The 14,607-nt window shown below is 27.9% G+C and overlaps 2 protein-coding genes across 3 annotated transcripts; both read left to right on the top strand.

Moving 5' to 3' along the window:
* Window positions 1-1,869: 1,869 nt before the first annotated feature.
* Window positions 1,870-3,292, top strand: LOC145194483 (uncharacterized). The gene is made up of 3 exons (XM_090067928.1): window positions 1,870-2,284; window positions 2,376-2,549; window positions 2,819-3,292. Exons 1-3 carry the CDS (start codon window positions 2,053-2,055, stop codon window positions 3,160-3,162), a joined length of 750 nt encoding a protein of 249 aa, XP_089924054.1. The 5' UTR covers window positions 1,870-2,052; the 3' UTR covers window positions 3,163-3,292.
* A 1,646-nt stretch (window positions 3,293-4,938) lies between these two features.
* Window positions 4,939-13,344, top strand: LOC145194023 (uncharacterized). 2 transcript variants are annotated; one of them, XM_090069533.1, is made up of 12 exons: window positions 5,024-5,169; window positions 5,252-5,387; window positions 6,161-6,212; window positions 7,249-7,299; window positions 7,450-7,513; window positions 10,401-10,527; window positions 11,957-12,041; window positions 12,169-12,263; window positions 12,618-12,668; window positions 12,836-12,889; window positions 12,986-13,100; window positions 13,223-13,344. In XM_090069533.1, exons 2-11 carry the CDS (start codon window positions 5,355-5,357, stop codon window positions 13,094-13,096), a joined length of 723 nt encoding a protein of 240 aa, XP_089925659.1. In that variant the 5' UTR covers window positions 5,024-5,169; window positions 5,252-5,354; the 3' UTR covers window positions 13,097-13,100; window positions 13,223-13,344. The 2 variants fall into 2 exon arrangements, with proteins under 2 accessions (XP_089925658.1, XP_089925659.1); XM_090069532.1 differs by lacking the exon at window positions 6,161-6,212 and having other exon boundaries at window positions 4,939-5,169.
* Window positions 13,345-14,607: the final 1,263 nt, after the last annotated feature.

The raw sequence follows: 14,607 nt of genomic DNA, 5'->3' as shown, positions 1-14,607 counted from the left end.
TGGTCATGTATCAAGGCCTATATATAGAATTTTATTTATAAAATGGTATTTGTAATGTAATGTTATAAAAATATGTTATTAATCTACTTAAAATAAAATTTATAGTTATAAATAATACTATGTTTATAAAGAATACAAAGTTAAGTTTGGATTACTTTTAAACATTACATAGGCTATATACATAATACAATGCAATATAGATACATTTGTGTCTATACAAACTGACACATGTACATATAACACATAATAATTGCATAACTATATACATGATCATTAATACACATTAAATACCATAGTCTTCAAAATTACACAAACAAACACACACACATATCTATAAAAGTGTGTCATTTTTAAAGTTATAAATGTTTTATAGTTTAAAAAAATCGTAAACATAAACTTAATTATGGCCAGAATTAGGAATAATCTTTGACCAGATATAGGACATTCGGTAGAAAATATATTACAATTTTATATATAGAAATTCACATACAAATAGAATTTATGCACATTATTCAAAACTAGCAAAATTACATATACAGTTTTAATAACATTACATTCTAATATTACTTTCAATTCAAGCGATTTACAAACGCAATGATGTTTGAATGTCATTATCAAAACTTTGAAAATATCAAAAATCGAGTTTACGGACGCAAGAAATTTATCAAATATTTCCAGCATGTTTTCAAAGCATCAGCATATCTATATATTTTCTTAACTGCACATTTAAAAATTAAAAACTTAAAATATCATGTTTTATTTCATAACAGACCAATAAACTATTACATTAAAGCATTTTGAGCTTCTGAAAATTGGCCAGAATTAGGACGCGGCCAGAAGGGTAAACTGACCTAATTCTGGTCAATTTTCAGAAGCATTTTGAGCTTCTGAAAATTGGCCAGAATTAGGTCAGTTTACCCTAAATTAGAAATTTAAGTAACTTTGAATATTTACCTAACGGAACAAGGCTACTTATTTAACGATAGATTTCACCTACCTAACGGAAACTTACCCTCATATCTGCGCATGCTTATCGCATGCGCAGAGCCATCTGTCTATTTTTTTAACGGGCTACTTATTTAACGTGACACCGGTGATTAGGCTTGACTTATTCACTGGAATATATGCGGCAATAGAAACTATTGCACGATATTATATAATAATAATAATGTATACAACATTTTCATATCGCTTTTATTTCAAATTAATTTAGGTCAAACCTAATGGAGCACAGGAATTCAGCTTTAAGCGCGGGGGGGGGGGGGGGGACTAGCTTCTTCCCCAGCGTTTACATATTGAATTAGTTTTTGAATTGTCTGTGTTTAAAATAAAAATGATATTGAAAACCAGTTAACACCAAATAGAAATCTACAATATTTTTAATAAAATTTGTTCCAGGAAAATTAAATTAAAAAGCTCTTTCCAAGCACAAGGAAATGTTTTATATTTATGAGATTACAAAATAAAGAAAAGTTTTTGTGAACCTCCATGATTGGTTGTTGCTAGGAGCTTAAACTAACGGCTGATGTTACAAAAAGTCATCAAAAAAGTTTCATGATAACCTTTGATTAAAGTAACGCAAATAGTAATAAAAAGTAGACGTAACTGTCATTAAAAGCAGGATATAAAAATTTGATCTTTATTTATTTACTTTTTTTTAATTTTAAAAGATTTTAGTTAAGGTTACATTTTGTTTAATAAACTTTGAAACCATAAAACAAACAATAAAAGCTTTTAAGTTTTTTTCTTAAAAATTGTTTTGTTTTTAAATATTAAAGACGAAATATTCCTAATGATGAAGACAAATAATGTTTCTGAAATAAAAATGTAACGGTAGTAACATTTTAATTAAAGTTTTGCATCCTAAAACGCGTTGCTTAATGGCTGCAATTAACTAGTTATCAGTATATTTAAAATCGTATAAATATTGCTGTTAACAACAGAAGGTATCAATTTGAAAAAATACCAAGAAATTTATGAGGTGGCTTAACAAAGAATAGATTTTTTCTTTTTTGTAAATTTTCTATATCAGAGAGAATCTTTATAGAAAAAATGGCCTTCGATGTAATATCATCAGCACTACATGTAATTATTGTGATTAGTTTCGCTGCCGCGTGTGCTGGTAACTTCGGATCAATTTTTGGTTGTTCATGGTGGAAGTTTATTGATTCTTCATCTACTTATGAATTCGGAATACTTAGAGAATGTTTGACAATTTCAACTACAAAAAACTGCTCGTTTCGAAAAACTGTCTTCACCTTCAACTTTTTGTTAGAAAACGAAGGTATTCTTTATCGAAACTTAAGTTAAACATAATTGAAGTTCATTGGAGCTTTAAAAAAATCTTAACGTGGAAAAATCTTTTTTCCTTTTAGATTTGATTCCCGATATTATTTTATTATTATTTTTTGTCGCAACCGCGTGCAGTTGTGTGACACTGTCGTGTAGCGTGTCACTATGGTTTCTATGGAGAAAGAAAAAAGCTTGGCGAACAAATTGTGTGACAACGTCAATCTTGGGTTTAATTGGAGGCATGTATTTACAAATGAGTAAATTTAATTTTATCAAATTTTTCTGCGCAGGGCTAAACTAAATTGATAATGGAAAATTTCCATTCTGTAAGGCGCCCATGAATAAAAATATATGAAATGCTTATGACGAATGCTTATAACGAATGCTTAGAATAATCAAGCCTAATTTCAATCAAAGGCAAGCTTTTCAAAAATGAAAACACTTTTCAATAATGAATTTCATTTTTAAAACTAAAGTTTTTGGGGAAAATATTTTTTATCACGCTCAAAGAATTTCTTTTTTACAGGTCAATGCAACGTAAGCGGAATGGCGTACGCTCATATATCGACAAACAAATTATCTGAATTTAAACCAGGCTGGACGTTTACACTATCTTGGATAAGTACAGGTTGTCATATACTGGCAGCTTCGTTAAGTTATTTACTACTCTATTTTCCGCCTGCCAATCAAGTTGACGGTAAAGTAATAATAAGGAACAGTAACTTGTTTCTTAGTGACACCAAATGCATAATCGATAAAGAAACAAAGGAAAGTAAACAAAGTAAAAATACGATGGTTGAAGTTGAATCTGAACTTAATGATAACCAAAAATCTAAATCCTTAGACGGAAGGGGTTTTGTGATGTATTAACCTTTTATTAAAATGAACATACGATTTTAAAGTAATTTTGCTTATTTATATTTTTTTATATGTAGTAAGTTAAGAAACATATCAAGGTTATATTTTAAAAACCATATATCTACTGTTTCACTCGTGTATGAATCAGAATTACTCATATTTGAATCGAAGTTCTATGAAAGTTGTTGCCTAGCATGAATGTTTTTTTTTTTTTCTTTTACCCTTTCTTACAAAACTAATCACGATTGAATGAAATTCGATCTTAAGATCACCCTGTAAATGCTGTAAACTAAAATTTTTTTTGATGAGATTGATAGCCATAAGTGCACAGGTCATAAGTGCACAGGTCATAAGTGCACAGGTCATAAGTGCACGAAACCTGCATACATCATCCTCGGAAGAAAACTCTACAAATTTTTGCAATCAATAAATTGTAAAATAATTGTAAAATGTAAATAAAACGCTATATAAAATGCGAAAAGGCATTTTATATAGCATTTTATTGGTAGTGTATTACACTGAAAGAAATAAATGAAATTTTTCCGCATTAAAAGTCTTTTTTAAAGTGCGATATTTTTGAAAACACTCCCCGCTTAGATATTTACAAAAAACACATTCGGTATTTTACAAAAAACACATTCGTAAGTTGTTATACTTTTCCTCTTGTTGCGAGCACTAATACCCTACATTGTCTTTGTGTACGTAGTTTCTTTCCTACTCTTTCTATTTTGATAATTTTATGGTTTTTTAAATTAATTGATAAACGCCCTGGCGGATCTGCACTAAAATATGACGCTTTTGAATTAAAGTAGAAGTTGGTTGTTCATCAGCATCTATTGTCTGTTACTGCAAGAAAAATTTTTTAATAATAAAATATTCTATTTTAGATATTTTTTAGATGTTATGTACTACGTTGCCTTGGTGAAAAAATATCACTATCACATGAACAGTTATTACCTGAGATATTCGTATCGTTATTCGACTAATATTCCGAAAGAGTATCAGCAAATAGATCATCGTAAATATTTTCTCTTGGTGTTACCATTTGTAGAGTCACTTTAAATACTATAGAAGTACTATAAAATATTCGCATTATTCTACAAGTGTTTAAAAACTTTAAACAAACGTTCATTTTGTTCCACATGCACCAACAAAAGGGATTTATTACTTTTCGACGAAATTTTACGAATAAAGATAACGATGGTTAATAATTACGTGTTGTGATTATTAACCATCGTTATCATTAAATTGTTATTGTTTTTAAAAGATGCTTTCAAAACAACCTAAAATATGAGGGACATGTTTTTTCAAATTCAAATCAAAATTCAATGAAGATGTTTATTATAGTATTTCTATGTAATATATATTTTGCTTTTAACTGGCGGGTTTAGGTGGAAAAAACTGCGCTTTCTCCAAAACCTCTATAGTTAAACAAAAATTTTGAAGTGTTCTTCAGAAGAAGATTCAAAATTTGACCAAGTAAAATCAAATCTATTTTAAACAAATTTGTTTCCTGAGATAATTTGCTCCCAGTATACTCCTCTGCCTTTTTAAACTTGCACGTGCGAAAATGACTCAGACTGAAAAGTAAACAATCGGAAATATTTTTCACAGTTAAAATGATAAATCTGATGTTGGCCAAAACATTAATTTACTGCACCCTTAACAACGCCCTTTATTTATTACAAAATTTCTTTTTTTTATGATAAACAAATTGAATTAAAGGATTTTTTCTTCATCTCATGAATTTTACTTTCTTTTACTTTTTTATATCTCATGAATTTTACTTTATTTTACTTTTTTCCTTTACGTCATGAATTTTACTTTCTTATATAGTTCCACAAAATCTAATTTGATATTTAAAATCCATGATTTCAGTAATTTTTTATGAGTACACTGCAAGATAATAGTAGCTGTGTTATGCAGTTTCCTGGATGCTGGAGAGAAAACTCTGGGCTTAATGTTTCATTAGCTGATAGATATCAGCTCTCCTTAGGTGATGATGCTATTAGTGTTCAGGTATTTGTTTAGTCTTAAAACAGTGCAGTTTTTCTTATCTATCAGTGATAGAGTTAAATAACTGTTAAAGTTATTTTTTAAGGTAAAAAAGAAAACATATCTTGCAATATGCTACAAACACATGTGTCTTCTTTTCCTTATGACCATATCTGGGTTAGCTGTAATTTTTCCTCTTATCATACTAAATGTTTATGAAAAATCAGAGCTGGATCTTAAAGGTTTGAAAGTCTACTATTTTTTGTTTTCCTATACCCATTATGAATAAAATACTTGTTACATGGAAATATTATACAAAGGTGCTTTTTTATGTATAGTAATATGATACTGTTATTCACAAATTAATAACTAACCATTTCAAAGAAAAATGTATTAGTTTAATTTAGTTAACCTTTAACTACTTATGTGGGTTATAATGGACCCCAACCATTTTAAAGTCATTAAAAATTCCAATTTGAACCCAAGCACTTTAAAATAAATATTGATTAAGAGAGTTTTTTAAAATGATTTTAAAGTGTTTTCAAATAGTAAACTATTTAACAATTAATTACTTGCATGGAGTCCATTAGACCCCATGCAAGTAATTAAGTGTTAAGTAGTTTACTAAGTTAAATTTGAAATGAAAATGAAGTAAAAAAATTTAAGATGTCAAAGGTTAGTGAGCCAGTTGGAGGATAACAATTTTGATTTATAAACCAAAATTACAGACTGAAAAATGTATAAATACTATAGTGTTTCAGGAGCTCAAATTGTATGTATGTATGTATGTATGTATGTATGTATGTATGTATGTATGTATGTATGTATGTATGTATGTATGTATGTATGTATGTATGTATGTATGTATGTATGTATGTATGTATGTATGTATGTATGTATGTATGTATGTATGTATGTATGTATGTATGTATGTATGTGTCTATGTATGTATAAATATATGTGTGTATGTATGTATGCACGTATGTATGCATGTATGTATACTTTCTTGAAATAGGACTTTTGCATTCCCTATTCTCCAAGAAAGATCAGGCACAATTGTTACACAGGTAACCATCTTTTGCTGATCTTCTTCATGGCATCTGTTTAATAGAGCACATTTCTCTGTAACAATAGTTTATATGGTCACTTTAAAATGTCTGTCGCTGTCGCTGCCTTTTTTAAAGTTTTTTTGTAACTTTTGACCAATGTTTGAAATTTCTGAAAAGTTTGATATAGCAAACCTTATTAAAAGTAAATCATTTAAAACGATATTATAAAGTATGATCTCAGATGTGGTATCTTCCCAAGGATTCTTCCAATTTCAGCAATTTATAAAACAAAACTGCTCATATCTGTGTCCATCCATTTAATTACATTCCTAAAGAAAAAATCTGTGTTTGTAATTGGTTATACCTTACTGGTTTTTATTCTGCTGTATCTGTTTGTGCTGCTTGTTACACTTAGCTCTTCTACTATGTGACCCAAGGCCTCAGCAGTTTATGCCAATCATATTAGTAAGAAGAAGGTAAAGTTCATGTAGGTTTTTTATGAAATAAATTTTGGCAGTTCTAATAGTGGCTGTGAAAGGTATTCAGCAACTGCCTTCAAAATCAATATATTTAAAAGGACAAATCAAAAACCTGACAAGGTAACATATAGAGAGTTGACTATTTGATTCCAGTACAAGGGATTTCTGTAAATATTCACAAAAAATTGCACTATTTTCATAAAGTTTATTTCAGTAGAGCAACAAAATTAATGTTTTTATTAAAAAGTGTTTTATATTGCTTTGCAACTTAATGAATGAACTGTTTTTTTATGATATATAACAGAAAATTTACATTAAGTATATTTGACACTATATTTTAACTAATGTTGCAACTACTAGATAAGGTATGTATTAGTAATTGTTGCTTATTAGTATTTTAACATAGCAATGTGTTTTAGTCATTAAATGAAAAACATCCCATTTTTTTATTGTAGCAAAAAATTTATTTCCTCCTAATATATTGCCTACTATAATAGTTTATCAAAATAAAAAGATATTTTAGTTTGTTTTTTTTTCTTTTGATTTTCAATAATTTTTTCTTATTCAATTTGTAGTTCGCAATTCTCTTCGACTATTGTGTTACATTGGTTTGTTTAGTTTTAGTGGTAAATTTTTTTAAAACAAGTTTTATTTTAAGTATGCTTTGTATTTATATTTTTAAGCAAAGCTTAGGTTAAAGTTATATTTTAAATTATTATATCAAGAAAATCTAAGTAAAAAATTACTTATTTTAGTTTTTATCATTTACTTTTAAGGTGGTGTTGCAACACTTATTTCACTTCTTCTTTCTCTGTCTGCAAAAGCTCCTGCATGTGCAAAGTAAATTTTGTTTATCACAAAAACATTAACAGATAGAATACACAAATTACAAAGTGTTTTATAAAAAAATTCAAATAACATTATAATCTTCTAGGGTTCTTTACTAAAAAAACTATTTTAAGTCTTTTTTCAGCTTTCTCATGAATGCTTAAAAATAAAACAAACCTATTTAATTTTGGTCTAAAAATTGTTTCAAGACAAGTCAAAACTAGCAAGAAATTGCAAGACATTACAAGCTTGTTCTGTGATATAAATTTCTCAGTATTAATAGATAAGAAAAAGACTTTTAAATAATTTTTTAACGTTTTTAAACAATACTAATACAAGTAGCTACTTTAGTTAAGTTATTGTGTGAATAAATGAGGTTTTTTATAATCATGAATTACAAGTAAATATATAATGTAAACTAAAAATCTTAAGTATTATTCCACAGTATTATTAAGTTTTTTTTTTTTTTTGATATTATTTCACATTCATTTTAAAAGCCTTTAAAGTTATAACATGTTTGCTCTTGCTCTAGGTAATCAGTTATCTTTGAGAGTTATATTTTGTTTGTAAATGTTTAGCAAAAAAAAAGGAAAAGAGAAAAACATTCATTCAGTTTTTTGTTATAAATAATGACTAATCTTTAGTGTGAATCAATATTCCTGCAGTTGCTATCACTGCCAGAACTTCATCTTTGACTATGGGATCAAAGTTATGCTTATCATCAGAAACAAGTTTGTCATCAGAAATAATTATGATATATATAAAAAAGTTTATATATATAACCAGAAAGTTTTTTTATATAAAAACTTTCTGGTTCTGAGCGTTTTCTCCTGGTCATTTCAAATTTTCAGCATTTGAAAATTTGTTTAACTTTCATTTGCATTTAAAAATCTAATTGACTTTTATAAAATTACAAATAATGTGTTTCAGATTGAATAAAAGTCATCTTTTAAAACTACTTGAAGCATGACTTCATGTAGTTTTAAAAGAAGATAGGGGACTTCAGCTAACATATGTTCAAGCTTTTTGCACCTAATGAAATTTCTGAATGACATCTTATGAATAAATATTTTAAAAATTTTGTTTTAACCTAGAACAATTATCTTTCCACACAAAGAGACGTTTTATTTCAGGACAACCAACTACAAAGTTAGTGTGAATAATGATCTTATTTTCTTCCAAAATTTTCCTGAGGTTCACTGATGTACATTATTTCCATAATTCATTGAAAATTTTAAAGTTTTTAAAGAAATTCTAAGATTTATTACTTTTATTATTAAAAAGTTATTGAAGGTTTTGCTCGTTTGTTAGCTTTTAAAAACTGATGTTGGTTTAAGAAAAGTTCTCCATATAAAAACATTTAGGGTGAAGCAGACTTTTGGAAAAAAATTTTTCCAATTCATGAGTTGATACTCCCCTAAAGTATTCTAACAAAAGATAAAAAATTACTCTAAAAACTTCAGTTCAAATAAAAATGTTTTGAGTTTGCAACTGACATGTGAAGTTCTGAACAATATTGACTTTAAGCAAAAATTAAAATTCAAAAACTATAATTCAAAACAACAAATCTTGTAATTGGAGATGATCAAGGTATCATGTATTACAGTTCTCGTTTATTATTCAATAATTATTAAATAATGAATTGAATGGAATATTCTTATGCATCTAGTTTACTGCCAATATCTTTGCTGCCCATCATAAAATACTGTTGCTGTTCTTCCTCGTCTGGAGCTTGTTACATTTACCTATAGGGGTCACTCCTACTTACCTTTTGCATTAATACCTGATCAGTTTCAAGTGATAATCTGAGTAGTAGGAGAATACTTGCTAACTAGCCTGTATACGTTCTTGATGAGCCAGAGGTCATTTTGAATACCTGATATTGCCTATAGAGCTGTAAATCATACTCTTATCTAGATCAGATGGTGAATGAACTACCCGCAAAACATCCACAGTTTGAGAACATAAATAGCTTTAGCCATCCACTAAATGTAGCAGCTCTTTGTAATTGTCACAAGGTTCATGTTCATGAAATTCATGTAACTCATTTTGAGCAAATACAATTATCTCATCAGTTCTAACTTTCAATTGCAGTAGCAAACTCTAAAAAATTCCAAAGTTTTTTAATTTTTAACAGGATTTTCTTTTCATATATTGGAATGCTATGAAGTGCCCCATAAAAATTTCAGAAAGTCATTTTTTAGCATCCCCCTAAAACATATGTCATCAATGCATAATATTATAGTTTGAAGTGCAACCTCTATCGAATCTACTGGAGCAAGCACTTAAAAAACAAGTATTTCTAGTAATGAACTAGAAGTCCAAAGTTGGAAGCACTTTTTAATTGTGTTACAAGTCTGTATGCAGTTGACATTACCATTAGTTTTATGCTAAAAAATATATTAAAACAATACAAATATATTAAATACAATATATTAAACAATAGTAGCAAGATGTTGCATGCAGTTCTAATGCTTCTTATGCAAGAATACTGAGTTGATATAAGTTGATATAAGTTTTCCAATACCTTCACAGTGGTCAAATTATTTAATTTGAGGAAAAAAAATTACAGTGTTATCTTCATTTTAATGTCAAAAACTTTTGCCAGAATTGCTTGAAAGGTGAAATATCTCAGTTCTACACAAGTACAAGCATTACTTGTATCTGATGCACAGGATTTAACCAAGGCACCTGAAATGATATCTGAGTTTATATCCTTTGAGTATTGAAGATGAATTCAATTGGAAATTTTTATTTTTGGATTGATTCAAGAAAAGAATTTATAACTAAACTTCAGTAATACCAACATGTCATACAAATAATATTAGTTAATATTTGTGAGCATCTCATAGCAAAAACTACTATCTTGAAAAAGTTGTTTTAATTTTTTATATTTTAGATTTTCTTCAAATTTTCTAAATGAAAGAACACAAATTGTTAGGCACTTCCTGGATGACATTTTTAGTGAAGAATTTATGTGGCAGTATAGCAGAAGAACAAAGAATGTTCAGGATAATGATAATTCGGTACAATTTTTCTGAATTTAAAATTTTTATTGAAAATTATTTAATATGTACTGTAATTCATACTTAGAAATTTTGTTCTTAAAAATTTGTTAAATGTAGCACAAAAAATATAAAAACCACATAGAAAAGTATTGTAAGTTATTCAAAATTGTACTGATAGCCTCATATATCAGTTGCTCAATCATAACAACTTAGTTAAAATTTTCATCATATTTAGAATTATGCTTGAATTTTTTCAAATATTTTTGTTACTAAATAATGTACTCATTTCTTCAAATTAATCTGTGGAGAAGATGACACTTAATTTTCAACTTATGAGTTTTTGCTCTCTCATTTCAAGTATTTAGTCTTATTTAATGATTTCACACTAAACTGCTACTATGACTGATACTTAGTTAGTATTTGCCTGTATCAGCTTAATGTCTTTCTTTCCTTTGTCATTTGTAATTATCGTTTTTAACCTACAGAGCATGTACAGTCTCTTCAGCCTTCAAAAAGTGCAGATTATTTATCCATATTTCAGAATCAGTTTGTAAAATGAGTCTGGATAAATTGAGATTAAACTAAAATCCATCAATCATATCATCAGGTGATAGAAATTTGGCTTCAATCAGAATTTCTTTCACAGGACCAAGAAGATAAATGCTATCTCAGTTCGAAGTTGCAGAAACCATACTTTGTAAACAAAAACAGTAATCAAAAAGTTGCTTTATAAGAGGAAATAAATAAGTATGTTATTGGGAATTAGGCTACATTTTGAGTAAAGAACTGCAGCCACTGCTAACTACATCAAATCTGTACAGACTTATAGTCATTTGACATAAACAAACATTCAAGCTAACTAATTTACTATTCTTGCTAAAACATAGGAAAGAAGTTCATGTAGTAAAAACAAATAAAAGAAGTAAAAATTTTATGCATTGGTTTTGTTCTACTTACCTAAAATTCATAAATAATCATATATATAAATATATATATATATATATATATATATATATATATATATATATATATATATATATATATATATATATATATATATATATATATATATATATAGTGAATTGAAATGTGCAGTAACAAAAATTGGAAGTAAAAGCTGTAAATATGAAGGAAAAATACATTATTTAATTACAGGAAGTGATTGCCAAAGATAACATCAGTAGGAATTTTTTTATAAGTAAATAAGCTTGTGGGTTAGCATCTAAATACCAAAATAAGCGAACAACAATGGTTAAATTTAGGGTCTTTATTAGTCATTTATGTTTTATAAAACACAAATGACTTATGCATACCCTAAACAAAATCAAAAACTAAAATTATTTCTCTGTGCAAAATTTGAACAAAGAGACCACACATAATTTATGAAAAAAGAAAAGTGATTTTTTACATTTTGCTGCTCTGTGTGATTATCAACATTTATTTTTAGCAAGCATTGATTTCTTTTCTTGAATCAAATGAATTTGATATTTGGATAAGTAAAAAGTTTCAATCAATAGTAAACACTCCTCAAGGTTTTCAAATTTTAAAATTTTTCCAATTTTTAAAATTTATTTGCTACATTTATTATTCAAGTATTTTAATCCTTCCATTCAAATTTTTCTGTAAATTTCTTTAAAAATTTTTCTTTAAAAATTTTAGGTATTTTGTTAGACATACTCGATATTGATCATGATGAAGCATGCTCTACTTTTAAGTTGTTTGTTATGAAAACAATCCTTGAGTTTCCGAAACAGGTAAATTGATCTTGGATTTTATTTTATTTGGATTTCTTTTAAATTTAATGAAATATTTTTAATTTATATAAGATTTAAAAAAACCTTATTTATAGTAAACCTTACATATATAAGATAGTAAAATAGTATCTCAATAATTAAGAAATAAGTTGTTCTCATGCAAACATCATCATGTCATCATCATATCATCATCATATCATCATCATATCATCATCATATCATCATCATATCATCATCATATCATTGTCGTATCATTGTCATATCATCATCATATCATCATTATATCATCATTATATCATCATATCATCATCATATCATTATATCAACATTATATTAACCTACAACAACTTTTAGATTTCTGAACTCTGGAATCACAGTCCACAAAGACAGAGCTTAAAGTTGCATGTAAGTCGCATAACTTTCTGGCAAAAGTTCTATTACAGTTATGGAAAATGTTTTCTATATTTTTGCGAGATAAATTATATTCTGGATATAAAATGCTGAAAAACATATTTAAATTTTGGGAAAATGATTTCATTTTCAAGGATTATGTTTTTGAGTTCTTGTTTTAGATTAATAATGTTTTAATGGAGCGACTTAGTAGCGAATCAACACAAGTTAATTTAGTAAGCAAATTTTTTTAGAGAAATTTAGTAAGCAACTCTTTTAGAAAATTTTTCTATTGTTGGATTGTTTCTGACGTTTTACTTTCAATATCACAGCTGACTCAACAAGTAGTCATGCTACAGATCGATTATATTGTTGGATTTGTCATAATAATCATGGGGATCTTCGGTGGCATTTTTGGAACCATAATCACTTTCTCGTCTTAACCAAGTAATACTTTTTTTTATTTTGTTTACTGTTTGCCGTCTTATTATCAGTCTTTTTTCATTTTTAGTTTTACATCCGTGTGAGATAATACTGCTTTTTGTAAAATGTGTTTTATTTGTGTTCAGCTCATTTATCTTGGTCACATCAAGAAAATAGCGAAAATTTCACCGATATGTTTTGGGAACGTTTAAATGAACCTTTGTAAATCGTTTCGTATAATTTGATATATATATTTTTAATTATAGCATTTAGTTTTTTTTTATGTGCTATCCAGGGTCGGGTCCCTGGCGTTGCCTAAGCGTTAAAAATTCTGAATTTTGATTAAAACATAATTTTGTTTACAAATAAGATGCTTGGAAAGTAGTAAAATTATAAACACCTGTTAAATAAACCTGTAAAAATAGACGTTTTACAACTTTTTACAGGTCGAATTAATCTGTAGTTCACTGAAGACAGAATTATTATCATTAGATTTATTAATTTTATCATTAACTTTATTATTTTTGTTAGAGAATCATGTTTCGCATAGGAACAGGAAACATTGAAATTCTATTTTTCCCAAGGGAATAGGAACCTTTATTGCTTGAACCCATGGGCATGAGAGTGGGAACACTGATTTAGAAATGAGAGGGAACAGAACAAAAAAATATTGTTTCCGTGCAACTCTATTAATCGCTAGAAATAGCATTAAGTAATTTTCAAGTTAACTCATAACTATCAACTAACTTTTGACGACTCTTTTCGTTTCAATCGGTGTCATAATACATTGCATTTCGAATCATGGATTTCAATTCACGCATCGCAAATAGTTTTAATGTAAAATCCAAAGTTGAATGTGAAAAATAAAGAGAATGATTGTAACAATCGTTTTAAAATTATTTAAAAATGAAAATAAAACCAGGCGATTAGAGATGACACTCGAAACGTCTACATTGCGCCATGCATTCTTTACTTGGCACAGTCAAAATTTAAAGAAACGACACCACCTCCTTCCTCCATCCCCTCCATCCCTCCACCTCCCCTCAAAAAACCACTTGCTAGGGCTAATAAAATAAGTTATGTCACTAATGCCATCAGAAGTCAAGAATTGCTTTTTGATTTTTGAAAGGTTTCACCGATTTTTGCACCTTTTCTTGAGACTAGTTAAAAAAGTTTTAATGGCGAATAGATTTAAAGTAGTCCCTCATTAGATCTTAGAAAAAGTACTTCTTACTAATTTTTTTTGTTTGTTTAATCATGAGTTCGATTGGAAAAATAAGACAGTCCATGGAATCTATTAAGATTCCATGGTAATTTTAAAATTTCCCTATTGATAGATATATATGAAAGTAAAAAAAAAAAAAATCAGTTGCCTGGACTTTTCCCAATACACTATACACTTTTTTAAATACATTTTTCACACTACATTATCACCACAGACTTAACTTCTTATAACTCAAAAACCAACTCTGAAAAACGCATGCTCGAACAAATCATGCTAATTTTCAAAACTCAAAAACAAAAGTTTGCA

The sequence above is a fragment of the Hydra viridissima genome, unplaced genomic scaffold, assembly GCF_058129835.1.
Source record: "Hydra viridissima isolate aposymbiotic clone 2 unplaced genomic scaffold, HvirCarnegie_v1 scaffold_12, whole genome shotgun sequence".
Classification (NCBI taxonomy): domain Eukaryota; kingdom Metazoa; phylum Cnidaria; class Hydrozoa; order Anthoathecata; family Hydridae; genus Hydra; species Hydra viridissima.
This window is presented reverse-complemented; position numbering and strand designations above follow the sequence as displayed.

Excerpts from the sequence above, each read along its gene's own strand:
- LOC145194483 (XM_090067928.1), top strand. The coding sequence starts at position 2,053 with ATGGCCTTCGATGTAATATCATCAGCACTACATGTAATTATTGTGATT. Across the intron at positions 2,285-2,375 it reads CTTTTTGTTAGAAAACGAAG|ATTTGATTCCCGATATTATT; the intron begins GTATTCTTTATC and ends TTTTCCTTTTAG. Across the intron at positions 2,550-2,818 it reads AGGCATGTATTTACAAATGA|GTCAATGCAACGTAAGCGGA; the intron begins GTAAATTTAATT and ends TCTTTTTTACAG.
- LOC145194023 (XM_090069532.1), top strand. The coding sequence starts at position 5,038 with ATGAGTACACTGCAAGATAATAGTAGCTGTGTTATGCAGTTTCCTGGA. Across the intron at positions 12,264-12,617 it reads TCCTTGAGTTTCCGAAACAG|ATTTCTGAACTCTGGAATCA; the intron begins GTAAATTGATCT and ends AACAACTTTTAG. Across the intron at positions 12,669-12,835 it reads GACAGAGCTTAAAGTTGCAT|ATTAATAATGTTTTAATGGA; the intron begins GTAAGTCGCATA and ends TTCTTGTTTTAG.